Genomic DNA, 20,457 nt, shown 5'->3' with positions numbered 1-20,457 from the left:
AATGTGTGATCACGATGTGATAATAGAGCTTGTTGGACCACATATATGCCTTCCAAACAATGTCTCATTTTCCCCATTAAACAACTCATGAGCTTGGTTTATGGTTGAAAACTTGTTGGACCACATATATGCCTTCCAAACCATTTCTTATTTTCCCCATTAAACAACTCATGAGCTTGGTTTATGGTTGAAAAAATGTCTACTGAAAACTTAAACAAGCCATGTGCAAGTGAATTTCTTGAGATAAATCTCTATTTTGATGCAACTTACGTGAATCTTTGTATGTTGTCATGCTTGTATTTGCATAGGTGTTGTTTTGACTTTCTTAATGAAGAAGATATAAGTCAGATTGAAGCTTTTTTGAACCTGCATCACCTTGTGCAATGACAGAGGAAGGGGGTGGCCGGTATAAGCCATAGCCACCCTCCAACTCGAAGGAAAAAAAAAAAAAAAATTATATCGGCCTCTTAGTAACACAATTTATTGGCCTTGGCCCCTGCCCATATGCCATGAGCCCAACAATATATGATATGCCCATCAAACCTAATAAAATGAGGATTACTAATAGAGATCTTATGGATCGATTTAATGAAACTTCAACCCAAAATCTTGATTCAATTTAAATTGGCCTCTAAGGTGACAAGTGTTTTTTGATGGGTTCTACATTTGAAAAGTGTTTTTTTTTTCTTTTTTGGGAATTATTTACTATTAATTTTGAAAAAAAAAAAAATCCCATATATATGATTTGTATTGATAATTAGAGAGAGTAAATCAAACAATATAAGGCGCGTGAAGCTCAGCTTCTTTTGATACACGTCACTCTATCCATCCGACCCATTAGTTAGGCAAAACTCAAAAGGGCAAACTCCCCACAACTAGGAACAGGTAATACTTAAACCCGTTCCCGGTTAATCCGGTAACTCCTCTCTCCGTTATCCGCCCCCAACTCCAATCCTGACGGCGTATTGCATCTCATCCGTACTGTACACACCCTTTACCGGTTGATTGCGATAATAAATAAAAAAATAAAAAAGATTCAAACCAAATTGAAAAACGCCACTACCACCTCGAGAGGGAGGGACCCAAAAATACGAGCTAAAAAATAAATAAATATAATATTTATTTTTTAATTAGTTAGTAAATGCATTAATATTTCTTAGAGAGAGAGAGAGAGAGGGGGAAAAGCAAAAGAAATACATGGGTATTATTTAACAAAATATATATACTTTTTTAGAGAGAGAGAGAGAGAGGAGAGGGGGAGCGATTGGTAGAGAGAGAAAGTGAGAGAGGGAAAGGGATTGGTATTTTTATTTTTCTCACTTTGATGCGTTTGTTGGGCCTATGAGATTTTCTCCATCACCCGTTTTCATTTCCTCGAGGTTCCTTCGGAGAGAGCGAAAGAGGAAGCCAAGATAGTTTTTTTTTTTTTTTTTTTGGTTCTTTGATTGGAACTTGCTTGGAAAATTTGCGTGGTTTTCCTGAATTCAAGAATCGAGGATCTGAGCTAGGGTTTCGGCTGTGATAATTCTCCGAGTTGAGGGGGGATCGTTCGAGGTGGGGGGCTTTGATTTCACGAGTGGATCAAAATGGTGATTAGGAATGCGAATTTGCGGAAATTCTAGCTCCGATCTCGAAGGTAGGGCTCGAATCGAGGATTGAAGCAATGGATGTGGATTCGTCGTCCATGGTGCCGGAGACCGATCACGATCCGGGGGTGCAGAACCACAATACGGCGTCGTCTCCCGCTGCAATGGAGAGAGAGCAGCTAGCGGAGGCATCGCCGGCTCAGTCTCCGTCGCAACCATCTCCGCCACAGCAGCAGCAGCAGCAGCAGCAGCAAACGGTGTCGCAAGTGCAACAGAACCCGGTGGTTGGGCCGAGGCACGCGCCGACCTACTCGGTGGTGAATGCGGTTATAGAGAAGAAGGAGGATGGGCCTGGCCCAAGGTGTGGCCACACGCTCACGGCGGTTGCGGCGGTCGGGGAGGAGGGCACGCCTGGGTACATTGGTCCCAGGCTGATTTTGTTTGGAGGTGCCACGGCGCTCGAGGGAAATTCCGCGGCTACGGGGACTCCTTCGTCAGCTGGAAGCGCTGGCATCCGTATGTTTCTCAATTGGATTGCTTTTTGCTGTTGCTATTCCACTGTATTTCTTGTTGGGTTTTAGAGTGTTTTTGAGAAAGAAGTAAGTCTAGTTGTAAATTTTGGTATAGCATGCGAAACCCTAATTTCAATTCCTAGTGATCAAAGTGGCTAGGGATTGTATTTGAAGCCGAAGTTACTGGTGGCCCACATATTTCTTGTCTTGTTGATGCGTATTTTTCGAAAACCCTAATTTCGTCGTTGTTTGGAAGTGTGAACCTAGCTTTGCTAATTAGAGAATTTGGTTGCTCTGTTATTGATTGTCGTGAGATTAGTATAGAATTTGTTGTTGTTTTTTGGCTTAAGTTGTTCAAGTGGTACGCGATCCCTAGTCTTATTGAATTCAATGAATTCTGCCTGTCTTCAAATGTTTGTTTTTATATCGTCCATAGTACAGGCACTTATAACCCCAAAAAAAAAAAAAAAAAAAAATCATCCATAGTACTGGTAGTTTTTTTTTTTTGTTTGACTAAAGTGGTCTTCTGTCTAGATGGTGTCTCCTCCCTGTAACTAAGAAATGGTGGGGAAGGTTACTGGTTCAGTCTCGTAGAGGTGCGTGTTGTGTTTATCTATCACAAAAAGAAGGTAATTTTCTGGCCATAAAGAAAAAAAAAGAAAAAAAGAAAGCACTCATTCAAGTTGCATGCTAACCATAGTAGGGGTGAAGCCCCAATTAATTCAACTTGCATTTTTAGGCTGCTTTGTTATTAATTATGGTGCAACAGAACTCCAAATTATATTTGGTGAGTAAATTTGACCCTTGTATTTTCGAATTCCAATTAGTTGATGCAGAGAAAATGTGGTTAGCTTTGAGTTGCTTTAAATTCCAATCAATTCAAGTGGTATAGGAGGCCTAGTTTGCTTTAATTCATGTTTCCTTATCCTTTTGTTGTTGCTATTGGTGCTCAGAAACCTCATTCTATTGTTGTTTGTCAACTTTTTGTTTAGCCTGTAAAACAAAAGTTTCTTTCAAGCCTTAAATCAAGCGATACATATGATCGCCATTCAATTTTTGGAGTGAAAATTCCAATTTTTTATGACGGGGAACCCCTCCAAGCTAGGACCATTTCGTGTACCCCTGTCAGACAACCTCAGACCCGTGCAAAGCAGCCCCTCTACATGGATCGTGTAAGATTTTGGCTTTGCTGGTGGATGTGGCCCCTAGAAATTGTTTGCTCCCAAGGAGATTCGAATCTTAGACCAAAGAGGAATTCCACCTAGACCAAGACCCTTACCACTTGAGCCAACCCCGTGGGGTTAATTCCATAGTTTTTGTTCTAGCTGTTCATGAATCATAGGACAATCCACAGTTTCTGATTTTTTTTCTTGTTTATGTTGCGAGCACCCCTGGTGTTGTTTTCTTGTGCTCCTATCGAGTAAATAATTTGTTAATTTGAAAAGTAAGCTAATTTTCTTGAGATGCAAGCCTTTCAGTGTTGGTTCTTTTGCTAACATTCTGGTGCATGGTGGCATTGAATCCTAAACAAGTATGAATTTCATGTTTATTGCAATAGGATTTCATTGAGTTGTGGTTTTGACGAATCCATGTAAGACATGGCACAAGATGAAATATAATCGTTTCCTTTTTCTTTGCAAATTGATTCCTTTTTTCTTTCTAAATTTATTGTAAAAGTGGAATGTCTACTTTGTCTTTTGGAGTGACAATGTTCCATTCTTTAATCTTTTACTTATTGCAGGACTAGCGGGTGCTACAGCTGATGTGCACTGTTATGATGTTTTGACAAAAAAATGGTCTAGGTAAGCCTAGGAATAATGGTTCTTCATCTCATCAGACTATGGCTATACTTAATTGTGCATGTTTGGCTATAGTTGAATAGTGCATTTTTACCCCTCTTTAAATTATTCTAGTGCTAATTATATGCTTCTTTTGCAGGATCACTCCCTTTGGAGAACCACCCACACCGAGGGCTGCTCATGTGGCCACTGCTGTGGGAACTATGGTAGTTATTCAGGTTAGCATACAGTATAGTATCCTTTTGGTTGTCATTGATTAAGTCATGATTCAGTTAAATTTTCTTTTAAATTTACAATTTAGTTCTTACTAGCCTTTTTTTGTTGTCCAAAACAGGGTGGAATTGGTCCAGCTGGTTTGTCTGCTGAGGATCTTCATGTTCTTGACCTCACACAGCAACGTCCACGATGGCATAGGTAAGACTCGTTAAGGATGTGCATGCACACCTTTTTTTGGATGTATTCTGGGATTTATTAATCAAGAAATGCTGATATTCTGTAGAGTTGTTGTTCAAGGCCCTGGGCCTGGGGCACGTTATGGACATGTGATGGCTTTGGTGGGGCAAAGGTATCTAATGGCAATTGGTGGGAATGATGGTAAGTCACATGAAAATCTTGCATTACCTTTTTTTATTTTGGATAAACTAACATCATTGTGCGTGGATTGGTTATAATAAAAAGAAATATATTTTGTGTTGAGTTGTAAGTGGTTGTAATCGGTATTGTTGTATGCCTTTCAGGGAAACGTCCTTTGGCTGATGTATGGGCCCTGGACACAGCTGCCAAGCCTTATGAATGGCGCAAGTTGGAACCAGAAGGGGAGGGTCCGCCTCCATGCATGTAAAATTGCTGTCTCTCTTTCTGTCTCTCTCTCTTCTCTCTCTCTCTCTCTCACACACACGCACACACACACATTGATGCAGAGATACAAAATCATTAAGGATCACATTTATTTTTCTTACTCGAGGATATGCATTGCTTTAAATGAGTCCTCTAATTTTGTTACTGAATCTTTGTATATATGGTCTTCATTTTGTTGGATGTCTGCCTGAACTTCAGCTTTAAAAGCACTCATGAGCAATAAATTGCATGAACTTGTTGACTGACTGATCTTCACGTGACATTATGTGGTGAAACTTCTGAACTCTTGGGTACATTACTGATTGAAATTGTAGTGGTGATTAATTACCTAGAGATATGAGGGTTTGTTGGTGATATGGCACTTGATTTTCAAGGTTTTATTAGGGATAATTTATCCCTTACTAGACGTATTATGTTCACATTATAATTGTAGTTTTAGTACTGGTTAGGGACACTTGATGCTTATAACTGTTTTGGAGGTTAGATAGCTAGACATAGTATATATAATCACATTTATTTGTTTATAACTCATAGCTAGTTTTGCATAAGCTACACTACTAAATGGTAGAGGAGAGGAACTGGATGTATCAATAACTCATATTCCCTCGATCATCTATGGTTTAAACTGGATGGCACTTCTGTCATTGCTTTTTTATGATTGCTGGCTGTTATATGGTTGGAATCTTAAATTCAGTTGCATTTCACGATGGGAGTTGGAATCCATAGATTTTCTTAAGTTTATTATGTTTTAAGATGTGCACAAGAGATGGGGAGGATAGGCTGAGTTTAACCGAAGTGGTGAGCTTGATGTTTGTTCTTTCTATGAGATATTGAGGGAGCCTATCAGTTTCCATTCCCTTGGGTGCCCCAATGAATTGCCAGAGAACTATGGTCTTCTTATTCAGGGTTCAATGGGTGATGCCTAAGAAGGTAGTTGACGTGGTATTCTGTTGGAAAGAATTGTTGGGGAACCGTAATAATAGTATTGTCTGGAATGCTACTTATCTCTGCCTTATGTGGACTTTTTGAAAGGATTGGTAATCGGAATTTTAATGGGGTGGAGCTTGCTATGCTTGATCTGAAATCTTTGTTTGTAAAGATCATTGCACGAGTGGATGCTTGCTTTTGGCTTTGTCCAAGTTTCCTCTCTTTTAGATTTTGTTGAGTGGCTATATTTTTCTTGTAATCTTTAGAACTTTTGTACATAATCAATGTGCTGAAAAATGCTCCTCTTTTTATTAAAATTTTAATATATGTATGTGTGTGTGCGTGTGTGTGTGTTGACAACTTTCTGCAAAAAGTAGATGATCTTCAATTGCTTTGCAACTTTGTTCTTTTTACATTTTCCAGTGTGTGCACTCCTTTTTAGCACATATTAGGACTTGTGCTGGACGTGGATGAGCAGGACTGTTGGGCTTAGAAAATCAAGGGCCATGTAATGTGAGATATTTCCAGTTGTACAGTTTTGTGGCCTTTGGAAGAATTTAATCGGATGGTTTTTGAAAACTGCTAGTAGTTCCATATCTCTTATATTTGTTTATTCATTGACGCTTATGATAATAATTAGCATTGGCTCTTGTGTTACATGTTTTTGTGTCATGTGCATGCATTGTGGATACTCATGAGAGAATTGTTTTTCTTTTTCTTTTTCTTGATTGTCAGAAAACATTTGTGGTACTTACTAGAATACGCTATGCACAAAATCTTCAATCACTGGTTGTACTTGTGAACATGATGTTATGATTCATGAATAGCTTTCTTGTATTTTATATCAATCGAGTTGGGTACTTATTTATTAGGTATGCAACTGCAAGTGCACGCTCAGATGGTCTTCTTCTGCTTTGTGGAGGGAGGGACGCGAACAGTGTGGTGAGTTTAAAAGTCTAACATGCATCATATTTAATTTCAATATGTGATATTTTGTGGCACTTGGTTTCACTTATTGTCATTTGATGATAATTGCTGAAAGGATGGGTTTAAAATTTTTCTGTGGGGTGGGCCTGGGATTAGATATGTTAAAAGTAAGTATTAGCAACATTATTGTATATCTTAATCTCCTGATTATTTTAATGAAATTTTCTTCCTTGCCATGTCTGGTATCTAGACATATGTTGACTGGAAGAAGTTCTAGGATTTGATATGAAGGGAACCAATTGGAGGAAAATGGGCGACTTTTTTTAATCAAATGGTTATTAATGATATTAGAAACACAAACATAATTAATCAGAAATTCAGGGAACTAAATTGAAATGGAGTCATTAACGTTTTAGGAGCATTTGAGGCCTGTAAATAAGCATGCATCAGAATATTCTTTTTCTGCTATTGTGGAAAGGAGCAGTGGCTTTAAAATTGAAATTTGCTATTTTAAATTAGTTCCACCCATTTGTCTAGGAATACTCATTTGTATCTATAAATTCATTCTGCTGTCCAGACGCGGCGGGGTTGGGGGGGCAGAAAATGAAAAACAAGTTATTTAGTAATGCATTCTTTTTCTGCCTCGTGTTTGAAGTTCAAGGTTAATTAACCTGATTTTTTTTTCTTCATCCTGTATTTCTTGTAGCCACTAGCAAGTGCATATGGACTTGCTAAACATAGGGATGGTCGGTGGGAGTGGGCAATTGCCCCTGGTGTATCACCATCTCCGAGATATCAACATGCAGCAGTGGGTTTTGGTTTCTTTTATTATTCTTTCAGTTGAATCCTGATCTTTTGTATTTTATTCATAAGAGATGAATTACACATGTTTGTAGGTCTTTGTTAACGCACGGCTTCATGTGTCTGGAGGGGCACTTGGTGGGGGGCGCATGGTAGAAGACTCATCAAGTGTTGCAGGTACTTGTACTTGATTTGACTTGATTTGCTTTTTACAAACTTTGGAGTTTTGCTCTGGTGTATGATGAGACTCTGGCTTTTAATGTACAAGTCAAACATGGGTTGCTGGGACCACTAGGTATACAAGTACGTCTTGACCTTATCCTGGTTGGGGCTCAGCTTGAAACTAAGTTTGGACGGAGTGGCATTTAATATGTTGACCGAGCTCTGGGTAGGTCAAGCTGAAGTTAAACTCAGTGCTTACAATCTTGGGTCAATGAATAGGATTCTGGGCCAACTTAGCAAATTGATGGTTATATATCTATGTCAGGGTGGGGAGGCATTTATGTTTCTGTGAATGGTTCTGAATTAAACTAGTATGCGATGAACCATTATTTTTTGGGGAAACTTCACTTTGATCCCTTGAACTTCAATTCGATTTTACAAACCCCCTCTGAACTTCCAAATTTCTCATTTTGGACCCCTGAACTTTCATTTACATCCAATGTGGACCCCTCTGTCAGATTTTAAATGTTATATGACGTTTATACCTCTAATTTTTGTATAAAATTTCAACTTTCAAAACGTTTTTTTATTTTTTAAAAAATGAAATTCAAGGTCATTTTGGTCTTTTTTGTATTTTTAACGGCTAAAATTAACGGTAGGGTTCTAATTGAGAGTATAAAAGTTTAGGGGTCCAAAATGAGAGATTTGGAAGTTCAGGGGGATTTGTAAAATTAGGTGGAAGTTCAGGGGGCCAAAATGAAGTTTCCTCTTATTTGTTTTTTGATCAAGTAAAAATTTAGTAAAGAATTTTTTTTTTTCTTTTTTGGGCTGGGCCAGAGTCCCATCACAATAATGCCCCTACTCAGGAAGCGATGAACCATTCTTATTTAGACTTTGTATTATAAAGCTAAATGTGAAAAGTTGGACATAATTTATTGAAGAGAAATTGAGATGAGTCCTTCTCGTGCTTCCTTATAGGCTTAGGTGGGTGACTCTAATTTATCTCAGCTGAGAATTTAACAGCACACATTACTTATTCTGAGAAAATGAAAAGGATATTGCATTTCTCAATTTTTACAGCGCTCTTCCCAATTGTGAAGAGAAGTCATTATGATTTTTTTGGGAAATGATAGTGGGGTTTAGAATCATAGAATCATTCAGATTTCTTTCAAACTTGCCTCTAGCATGGAAGTCATGGAAAACCTTCATAATATCCTCCTTTAAAACATTCTAACAAACTTGGAAGAGTGCCATAGAATAATTGTTAGGGACCCGGGCCTTATCACTATTCATTGCTTTCACACCTCCAAGACCTCCTTTTCCTCAAACACTCTCTCCAACCAGTTAGCCTCAGTCTCCCAAATGGAGTCAAAAGAAAGGCTGCCATTTGAACTGCTTGGTATACAGAATGTTATAAAACTGCCTAATGTGTTCACTACATGTGTGGTGTGGGGAGCAGCTCCTTAAGGTAGCATTTTTGGAGTTGTTTAGTATTTGCCTGCATTAGGGAGGCCTTTGTGGCATCACCTTCGGTTATCTAATGGCTATCCTTAGTGGCATGTTAATTTTGTCAGAGCGGCGCATGATTGGGGGACCTCACTATGATTAATTTAAGAAAGAGGTAGATCATTGTGGTAGATTAGTTCTGCACGTGTAAAAAGAGTGGGAAAACCATAAACGGCCTGCTACTCCATTACTAGATAGCTTGTGCTTTATCGAACTCTATCTTTGGCTTAGCATGAGTCTTGCCCTGCCGAGTTTTAGATCTCCTCGCTTGTTGGAGAGGAAAGTTTGGTAGTCCTCAAAATGAAGCTGTTTGGAAGATGATTCCACATTGCTTGATGTGGTGTATTTGGAGAAAAAGGAATGTTCGAAACTTTGAAGATAGAGAGAGGATGGTGGTGAAGTTAAAGGCTTTCTTCTTCAATACTCTATACCAAAAAATGGCTGTCTATGAGTATTTTCAGGACTTTGTTTTTTTTTTTTTTCCTTTTTCTTTTTATAGTTAGGTATTTTTCTTGTATACTTCTTGTGTATTTGCGTGTGCTTTTTTGCGCTTTTAATGAATTTCATTTACTTATAACAAAAAAAAAAGGTGGGTTTTTAAGTGGGATAGGATTTTCAACTTCTCTGGGTTGGTAAAAATTGAACTGATATAGTCATATAGGACTTACCAATAAAAGAAAAAGATTGATGATGTAGGATGCTCTTTTGCCAGACATTGATTCTTATTTTTTCCCCCCACTGATCTGATCTCATGCTGTTAGATGTGCTTTTTCACCTAACCTCTTGGATGTATTTGCATATCTGACTCTAAAATGATTTCTGCCTGTCTTATTTGTTTTAGCAAATCTTGGATTTTCTATCTAGGTCTATCTCTCTCCCTTGAACACATCACTGTTCAACAGGTGCTAGCTTGTCACTTTCCGGGTCTGATTGATTTGTCTTACTTTCCTGACAAACTGAAATACGGATTTGTCCTACTTTTCAAAACAAACTGAAAAGACAAGTTCTCTTTTGACATTTGAAATTGTGTTTTATTTCGGTGCTGGTATTAAATATAATTGATAACTGTTCGCTACCTCAAAATGAATACGGGAGGTTAAGCTCTCGTAGAAAAAAAATTGAGAATATCATAGTCAGTTAAACTTAATATCATTAATACTTCTTTGTTGCTGTTGTTACAGTTATCACCCGAAACAATTATTGCTGTTATTACAAAAGAAGTTGATTTTTTTTTTCTTATTCAGAGGATGATATATATATTTAAGTTCAGAAGATGATCCAACTAAAGATATCTAACAAAATTTTCATGTTCCTTCCTATTTATAGTGTTGGATACTGCAGCAGGCGTTTGGTGTGATACAAAATCTGTTGTTACTACTCCTAGAACAGGCAGATATAGTGCTGATGCTGCTGGTGGAGATGCTGCAGTCGAATTGACAAGGCGTTGCAGGCATGCAGCAGCTGCAGTTGGTGACTTAATATTTATTTATGGTGGTTTACGTGGTGGTAAGAAATGAATATAATTATCAAAAAATATAATTATGTAATTCATCTTGCTGCATTTATTTCCAGTTCTCAATTTTCAGCCATGAATTCTGTCACCGAGAAAATAGCTATGTGCATCATCCTGTCTTTTGATAACTTCAGTTTATGCTGATCATAATGTTAGACTCTTAAAGTCTTGCTTAAACTTGTTTGAAGGAAAATACATTTCCTCTGGGTTTGGGTGCCTTAGAATACCAATGAGCTTTAAGCAAGGTGGGGTTGGCGGGGAGGGGTGAGGTTGTGGGTTCAAATCCCACCGGGTGCGTTACTTACCAATTAAAAAAAGGGTGCTTTAGAATAGTGGTCTCAATTTAGATTTTAGATAATATGGACACTTGCAAGATCAATGATGGCGCTTTTAAGCAGATGTTTGTTGAAAGACGGTAAAATGGTGAGTCGATAGCTGATTGTGATTTGGTGACTCATGGATTTCACTTCATCTAATGATTTGATGGGCTAGAATCATGGGTGCAATATGTACTGCATTGCTTAATGATTAGAATTTGACTTTTACATAGAACAAAGACAAGCGGTTTGAGATTTAGGGAGAAGATTGGAAATGGGGTGGAAGGATTGGAATATTACAAGTTAATGAGATTCAAAGATTGGCTGAGAAACAAGAACGAATTAGATTGAAAGATTGGATTTGGAGATGATATTAGAGGACAATGTACTTGCATTAATGATAGGACAAGATGTGGATGTAAATGATGTTCAGTTACTCGTTAGAATGTCATTCTAACCTGGTATTTCTTAAGTGCTTATGCTCTTCTGAATTCTCGTTCCTCTCTTCTTTTGGTCATAAATGTGGCAAGAAAACGTGGGTCATCTTGCATGATGTGGCCTGCTGGTCATACTATTTAAAAAAACTCTCCACGAGATATGTAATAAGATATATATGGAAGGAGATAATGTATAGGAGTATTAATGTTACACCTTGGTCCCACATTGAAAGGATGAGTAGCCCACATAGTGTGGGTGATTTATAAAGACACTTATGGGTACTAAGTCCCACATTACTTATTTAACTAGTCATTTTGAGGTAATAATAACAGATGTGGCTAGCACTTTTGTTGGGTCGTTACAATTAAATTTAGGTTATGCGTTTACTCTTTATAAAAAAAGGGGATTATTCCCTTTTCTGCATTTTAGGCTTTATCTGCTGTTATACAGCAAACAAATTGTCATTGCAGCATTATCTAGCTGCATCATTGCAAGCTAACAATTTCAGAGTTTGGCCTTCCATGTAGGATATATAAGCTTTGTCTGGGTGGTTGTCTTTCAAAGCTTTTCTATTTTGGATATTGGCGTTCCCACAGAGTTGATATTGTAACATAGTGATTTGTTGTGTTTATGCTATAGGTGTGTTGCTTGATGACCTACTTGTTGCTGAAGATCTAGCTGCTGCTGAAACAACAAGTGCTGCCTCACATGCTGCGGCTGCGGCTGCTGCATCTAATCAAGCAGGTCGGTTACCTGGAAGGTATGGATTAATTGATGAAAGGACAAGGCAAGCAATGCCTGAAGCAGCTCCTGATGGTGCAGTTGTGCTGGGAAATCCAGTTGCTCCCCCTATAAATGGTGACATGTATACTGATATAAGCACAGAAAATGCCATGCTCCAGGGAACACGGTTAGCTAGTTATATCATTTGTATTTGCATTGGATGCAAGTAATTCGTACTTTGTTGCCTTCCTTATTCATTCAAAGAGCATTTGGATATGGTTTTTTTATGCAGGAGACTGAGCAAAGGTGTTGAGTATTTAGTTGAAGCATCAGCAGCAGAAGCAGAGGCTATCAGTGCCACGTTAGCTGCTGCCAAGGCACGGCAAGTTAATGGAGAAGTTGAACTGCCTGACAGAGATCGTGGGGCAGAGGCTACCCCTAGTGGGAAACAGATATCTACCTTAATCAAGCCTGATTCTGCTGGGCCAAATAGTATTGGTCCAGCTGGTGTTCGACTGCATCACAGAGCTGTGAGTCTAAGATTTTGATTATCTCTTGAATATTATCTCAAGCCAATTTTGGAATGGAATTATTTAAAACATTTGTGCTTCTATCTAATGTTTTTATACATGAATTATATCAGGTTGTTGTAGCTGCAGAGACTGGTGGAGCTTTAGGTGGTATGGTCAGACAGCTTTCAATTGATCAGTTTGAAAATGAAGGCAGGCGGGTCAGTTACGGGACCCCAGAGACTGCTACTGCTGCTAGAAAACTATTAGATCGACAAATGTCCATCAGTAGTGTGCCCAAGAAGGTATAGTGGACCAAGTTATTTAATATAATCAACACTGTTAATCGATGCATTTTGGATGTAGAATCACGAAACAATGAAACAGGATACATACAGCTTGGCACAGTTGGTGAAATTGCTACTCTTATTGTGTATGCGTGTGTAAAGTTTAATAACTTATTCTGTTAAGGGTTTATGTCTCTATAAATGAGACCCAGGTGGCATTTCTTTTCTTGGTTAATCACAGGATAGAAAAGTGTACTGCTAATTTCTGTCTGTATACCATATTTGGATTGGGTTGAGATCATTTGAATTCTGAAATAAGATATATCTCTTTGTGATTGCTTCGCTTTACTGGTTACCATCACATGGATTTTTAGATCAATGCAGCGTACTGATCATGTGCTGAAAAAAAGAAATCTCAGTTGTCCTAAAATAAAACTTGTTTGGAATAAATTTTCTAATTATTAATTCAATATTTTGCAAGCATGATACTTGGCTTGTGGAACCTATATCATCAAGTTCTGAAGTTTTTCTATGCTGCAATTTGAATTATTTGTTGTTTACACCTGTTTCAAGATTTTTTGGATTGTTTTGTTTTGCTTACATATTTTTGCATGTTACCTGATGGGTATACATGCATCTGTCAATTATATTCATATTCCTTTCAATATCGAAACAATGGGATGCTGCTAAATCGGCTGAATTCTTTCGATTTATTCTCCCAACTTTTTCATACACGTTATCTCCTGTGTCCATGGATAATGCTCCCTTTATGGTATCATAAGCGTACCTGTAAAACAGATCTATTTTTTTTTTTTCTTTTGAATTAATTTTTTTAAAGAGTTTCCTTTTTTCCTTCTCTTATCAGGTCATAGCGCATCTTCTAAAGCCTCGTGGATGGAAGCCTCCAGTTCGCCGGCAATTTTTTTTAGATTGCAATGAAATTGCTGATCTTTGTGACAGTGCTGAGCGGATATTTTCAAGCGAACCAAGTGTCTTACAGCTTAAAGCTCCCATCAAGATATTTGGTGATTTGCACGGGCAATTTGGGGATCTCATGCGCCTTTTTGATGAGTATGGAGCACCTTCAACTGCTGGGGATATTGCGTAAGTTATTTAATTAATGTATATTCTTTCTGTGTCAAGCATAATTAGTCATACATGCCATTAAGCTCTAGCTCCAATGATACCTCTCTCCTTAAGAACGGGATGGAGGGTAAGGTCGTGGGTTGAAGAAGATTCATTGGATGCATTTTTAAGGTGGCAATAAAAAAAATGTAATAGTTTACACGGTTCCACATTTGAGTCTATTGTTCAGCGTGGGCAGTGGGCAGTCCTTGGTTTAACCTTACCCACCAAAGTTTGCCCTCTTCTTACAATGATGCTAAGTTTGTTTTTTTTGGGAGGTAATTGGTTGTTGCTATGATATTGCAATGACATTGCTAGGTAACTAAGATTTACTCATCTGATGGTGCTTTTGCTATAGAGGTTTTGTCTGGATAGTCAAATTGATATAACCTGGTTAGATAGATGAAGTTATGGAGCTCTATAGTGAACTAGAAGTGCCCTAATTTTATGTGTATGGTAGGTTAATCATTGAGAGCTGAAATCTGAGGAAATTAAATCATTGTATCTCGGTCTATGTTTTTTTTCCTCTTTACCACTTTTTGGCACTACAAGGGTGCATTATGATTTTCCTGCACTAGATTCTGCATGAATGAAACACAGTTTTTACGCATGTGCAGACACTGTCATGTGCTCGTGTGTTGTACATTTGAGGAAGGCTTGATGATATTAGTTTTTCTTAGATTTATGTTCAATTCAACTTAAGTTTTAATGTACGTTTCAAAACCTTGTATACTCTCTCTTTCTCCACTGAGCGAAAACCTTGCAAATTGAGATTGGAAATATTTGGCATCTAAGTTGAGATTGGAAATTGAGGTTGTAAACTTGTTTTTATGTGGGCCATTAATTGGTATACTTGACTTATTTTATTCGACAGCTTCATGACAAACCCATCTTCCCAAATTGTGTATAGGCTACAAGTGTTAGTTTCAGTTTAATTTGTGTTGCACTTGAATTCCTAACTCTCTTAAAAATTCGTTTTTATTCCCAATTTGTAAAAAATCAGATTAACAAAGTTATCAAATTTAAAGCCAAACGCCAGATATATCAATTCCAAAATCAAAGCACACCTAAAAGAAAATTCACAGAGATTTTGGTAACAAAGTGGAAATCTTTGGAAGAATTCTTCAAAAGTAAAACCACTCTAGGGGCCAGCCAACCCCCAAGGTATTAACTATAGAAGACTTATGTTACAAACTAGTCAACTTCCAAAATCTTTGTAATCCTAGACTCAGCTTGTAACCCAAGCAAAACGACCCTTTTTCTCTCGCTGCAGTGGCTCAAGAACTTTTGACCTTCTTTTACAGGAATTACGTTCATGAACAAACCTTGTTCACTGCAACCTAGAACTTTGGTGGCTGAAGGTTTTTCTATGGTTTGAAAGATGATAAAATGAGGAGATATTTCATGGTTTAAGCTCAAAAGGTGTTTAATATACTCTCCCAGTGTAATGAAAAATAGCCTTAGGGTCTTATAAAAATTGTTGGTAATTAGACTTATATAGATGGGGAGAAGATAGATGTTTTTCAGTCAAGTTAGTTTAGGATTAAAACACTCTGCAGCTGCATCGATCGAACAAGAAACTAGGTTTCACAAAGATCGCATTACTTCAATTGAATGAGGTTCAATCATGGCTGCAATCAAGAGTCTCGGTTCTACATTTATGAACATCTTCGATCAAACGAGGATTGATCAATTGTGCAATTGAAGCTTGTTAGAAGTTTGAATTTAAATGGCTCGATCTCTTTGATCAAACGACTTGGAATCATCCTTGCAACTGAAACTCTTTGGAACTTGAAATTTGATTGCTTCATCACTTCGATTGAATGACCAGCGATCGTGCTTTCGATCAGCTCAGCCCTAAACCTAAACCTTCCAACTTAGCATGTCTTGACACTGAATTTACCAACATTTAATCCTAACACACTTTACCGAAATTACAAAGAGTCTCATTGGTAGATGGGTTTGAGGCTTGCTAACAACAATCAAGGCGGCTAGCAGCCGATCTTGCGCATCAAGTGTTACCTCCATCCATTGAAATTATGCCTCAACGCTAAACTTGCATCCTCCACATAACGCAGATTTAGTTGACGGTGATGCCTGGTCGCGCCATCCATGGTGGTAAATTTCTCGGTTAGTGCACCAATTTGTATGGCCAATGCAAATACAGTTCTATTGAAGGGAAGCTAGGGTTCCCATATTGGTATGGCCGGGCATAAAATATTTTGAAGTTGGGTAAAAAAGAAGAGGTAGAGAGAGAGAAACAGAACATAACCGATAGCCCCAAATTATCTCAGGCCAAGAGAAAGAAATCTATACTTGAACACTTATGTTCCTTTTTGTTCTATTTTGGTAGTAAATAAACATTTTGTGCTCCCATGATGCTGACTTTTATGATTGACTATCAGATATATCGATTATCTCTTCTTAGGAGATTATGTTGACCGAGGCCAGCACAGCCTGGAAACCATTACTCTCCTGCTTGCTTTAAAGGTAGGTTTTTGGGCTTGGTGGTTTTTCTTTGTTAAGTTAATTATCTTTTTTGCTTACCTAACTCTTTCTTTTGGAACTTGCCCAGATTTACATAATTTACATCAATTTTGCAGGTGGAATATCCCCTAAATGTACATTTAATTCGTGGGAATCATGAAGCTGCAGATATTAATGCACTTTTTGGCTTCCGGATTGAGTGCATTGAGCGTATGGTATGTATTAAGTGCATCAAATAATGTCTGTGCTCTCTTGCATAAACTGGTTGCATCTAACACCTGTATAACTTGCTGAGCAGGGTGAGAGAGATGGAATATGGGCATGGCATCGGATCAACCGATTGTTCAATTGGCTTCCTCTGGCAGCTTTAATTGAAAAGAAAATCATCTGTATGCATGGTGGTATTGGTCGATCTATAAATCATGTGGAACAGATTGAGAATCTTCAGCGTCCAATTACAATGGAAGCAGGCTCAATCGTGCTTATGGATTTATTGTGGTCAGTGCATGTTTATGCTGTTTGAATTTGGTGCTTGTAATGATGGTATGTGTCTATTTGATTTGTCAATGACATTTTAATGTGATTTTCCCTTAGGTCTGACCCAACAGAAAATGACAGCGTAGAAGGATTGCGGCCTAATGCTAGAGGTCCAGGGTTAGTTACGTTCGGGGTGAGTCTTGTCTTATAGCTTCTATTCTCTTCCTTACAGTAGCAGAATAACTTTCAATTTTGTATATTAAGAAGTGGCCTATGATTTATGAGTTTTGATGTTGGCAGAGTTGGTATCCCAAAATTAGGATATCTCTGAATAATGTGTCAAAAGTTTTTAAAAGAATAATGCACGTCTGAAAGTTTTCCAGAGGCCCATGATTTAAAATGTTCTTGTAGATCTGTTGGTTTTTCAAAATAAGGATGTCACTGAATATATTGAAGCCAATGTCTCTGTTCCAGCAATGTCAAAATTAGTTCTAGGCTGTTGATAGTGTTAGAATTTAGTGACTGTGGAAGTGCAGAAATTCTTTTGGGTCCTAGATTCTATATCTAGGCTGTGCTTTACACACATAAGTAGGACTTTGGTTATCATGTCTGAATGGAAGTTCTTTGCTTCCATTAATTTAATTTTATATGTTTCAATTGATCATCTGACCTCCCCCTTTTTTAAATGCTGTTTGATATAAACAATTGAAATTTTTAGAATATATTTGGAGAACTGGTCCATTGTTGATAATCTATCTTGTACCTGTAGTCCTAGGCCTTGGTTCAGATCATAAAGGTGTAGGTTGGGTTTTGGATAAGTCTCAAGTTTAAATCTTACTAATAATTAGAAGTTGGGATTCTCTTGGTATTTTCCATATCATATTTGTGTATCATGTGCATCTAAAAGGGTTTGTTGTTTCAGCCCGACCGTGTCATGGAATTCTGCAACAACAATGATCTTCAGTTGATTGTACGAGCACATGAATGTGTAATGGATGGGTTTGAGCGCTTTGCCCAGGGACATTTGATTACACTTTTCTCGGCCACCAACTACTGTGGTATTTTCCTGGTCTTTGTGACTATTTTTTTCAGCCCCTTGGATGATTTAGCATTTGAAGTTTGTCCTTGCCCCTTTGAACAGGTACTGCAAATAATGCAGGAGCAATCTTGGTTTTGGGTAGGGATCTGGTGGTGGTTCCAAAACTTATTCATCCCTTTCCACCAGCAATTTCATCGCCAGAAGGATCACCAGAACGTCATATAGAGGATACATGGATGCAGGTCATGCTGCTTTTTATATATATATATATAGCCTGAAGTGAGATTTATCATTTGTTCCAATATTGGCTTGGTGTTAAACCTTGTTTTGTTATTTGTTTTTTAACGAGATCAGGAGCTGAATGCTAACAGACCTCCAACCCCAACTAGAGGCCGTCCTCAAGTAGCAAATGATCGAGGCTCTCTTGCGTGGATATAGTATATTGGTCGGAATCGTTTCCCTGTATTCATGAAAGGCACATATTGTCAGCTGGGGTTACTTTTCTGTATGGCGAATGATGCCATATACGGGATTCCTGTATTTGTCATATGGTTCCCTGATGAAAATTGGAAATTTTGGGTTCTCACTGCTCAATTGGAAGCAGTTGAGGAAGATGGGGGGGGGGTTTGGAGAAGCAGGTTGCAGGCGGCGGATAGGTTTTGTTTGATGTGCCAAGAGTTACAATTTCGGGTCTGCTCACCGTTGTAAATTGAGCTACGGGCAGGTAGAAATCAGTTCTTTGTTGTTTCTTCCTATGGGTTGGTAGTGATTGGTATTTTTCACATTAATTATATATTTTTTATTCCTTGTTTTAGGCCTATTATTTTTTCTCTTTTTGAGAGGACATGAGGTCTTTTATATGTGATTGTGAGATATATATAATCTTTGTGGGCGTCCATGTATCATAGAGGTGTTGCTTTGTGTAATTTTCATCTCTTTTCTGTACAATGTAACTTGTGTGTGAGGATAACAAACGTTTTTGCCCGACACATGAAGAAATACGTGAAGTTTTGGCAATAGAATGTTTTATTTTGATTTATGTTGCAAAGAATTAGAGACGAAGCTTCCTTCGACTCGCAGTTTTCTGTGAATGTGTGTTGGGGTGGGCATGGATTCCAACGACCGAGTCGGAACAGTTGTAAACATCACCTTTGAGGAGGAGGATTTTTGAGCCTTGTCTGTGTCTACAAAAGTTTAGAGTTGGAATTGATTAGAATAGTCGGAGTTAGACCGGGGTTCAAAGACGTCGACGAAGACAATCTTTCTACTGTCTTTGATAGATGAAGACGACGATCTTCGTCTATTGAAGTGGAAGGTAGGTTTATTTGGCTTCCTCCAAGTTCGTACGAATTCAGATCTTTGTCTTAGTTCAGAGATATTTTGGAGTGGGGAGATTTGACTTGGAGAGGCTAGGAAGATTCATGAGAGCTCAGAGAGTATAGATAGGCCTCAAAACGGCGTAGGTGTAGTCACTAGTCAGCTAGGGTTCTAAAGGAATTTATAGCTTCTTCAAAACGATGTTGTTTCGGACTTCAATAAAAACGACGTGGCTTTGTAATTATTTAAAAAATAAATAAAAGTTGGGTCAGGTCTAAAAAAGTTGGAAATCTGCAAGGGCTTTTTTGTCTCTGACTTCGACTTCTGCTGGAAATTAGACCCCGCCTCTGCCTACCGTTAGAAGTCGACCTAAAGCAGGTCATAAACCAGGTTGAGAACCGGGAACTCTAGTGGTTTATACCGCCCTAAATTCAATGTCATTTTTGCTCATCTTTTAGTTGTGCCGCTGCTCAACTCCGTATGATTTTTCTTTTCTTTTTTGGGAAATGAGGCAGTGCAAACAATCTATTTGGTCCTATAGTCCCCTATCACTTCTCTGGAGGCTGGAGATGGAGAAGTCCACGGAATGAGAGAGCTCGAGTGGCTTTCAGATAACATTAATCACTGGCTTGCCTAATGAGATGTCAATCATCCATTAGGAGCTTCCTCACAAGTTTTGATGTGGGGAGAGGATCTCTGAAAATGGCATTCGTATTCTTTACCCCTCATTCCAACTTAGTGGCTTAAATCCAGGTCAGATGTAGAAGTTGTCGACATGGGTGCATGAAGCGGCCTCCATTTTCAAAAAGGGAGCGCACCTGCTAATATGCAGAAGCAAGAGGAGATTGGAAGGATTTGCATGCGTCGCCTACATCCCTTATAATTTTGCCCGTGGAAACAAAAAAATATGTATTTACATTCTCTGCTTGCTGCATCAATCTATACCCCTTCACAGACCAATAAGAGCTTCTCAAATTTTCTTAGGCATTCCTAGGCAACGTTTTGTAACTTCCTCTAATGGTATTTAAACCAAATCTTCAAATTGCAAGTATAATTATACAACCTAATAGATAAAAGAGAAAATTCTATGGACTCCCATACTCTCAAGTACACACTCCTTAATTCCTAACGTGGCAGTAAAAATCAT

The 20,457-nt window shown here is 38.2% G+C and overlaps 1 protein-coding gene across 1 annotated transcript; it reads left to right on the top strand.

Moving 5' to 3' along the window:
- Positions 1-1,250: 1,250 nt before the first annotated feature.
- LOC132163223 (serine/threonine-protein phosphatase BSL3) lies at positions 1,251-19,032 on the top strand. Its single transcript, XM_059573430.2, has 21 exons — positions 1,251-2,102; positions 3,840-3,900; positions 4,037-4,115; positions 4,232-4,311; positions 4,397-4,491; positions 4,635-4,734; positions 6,555-6,624; positions 7,316-7,417; positions 7,506-7,587; positions 10,405-10,584; positions 11,986-12,256; positions 12,362-12,599; positions 12,713-12,883; positions 13,731-13,969; positions 16,396-16,480; positions 16,594-16,692; positions 16,776-16,975; positions 17,072-17,147; positions 17,877-18,012; positions 18,096-18,235; positions 18,348-19,032. The coding sequence occupies exons 1-21, from the start codon at positions 1,664-1,666 to the stop codon at positions 18,429-18,431; spliced, it is 3,027 nt and encodes a 1,008-aa protein (XP_059429413.1). The 5' UTR covers positions 1,251-1,663; the 3' UTR covers positions 18,432-19,032.
- The last annotated feature ends 1,425 nt before the right edge of the window (positions 19,033-20,457 follow it).

Source organism: Corylus avellana, chromosome 8 (assembly GCF_965113065.1).
Source record: "Corylus avellana chromosome 8, dhCorAvel1.hap1.2, whole genome shotgun sequence".
Lineage (NCBI taxonomy): Eukaryota > Viridiplantae > Streptophyta > Magnoliopsida > Fagales > Betulaceae > Corylus > Corylus avellana.
Note: the sequence above shows the minus strand (reverse complement) of the source record. Positions and strands in the feature narration are given on the sequence as shown.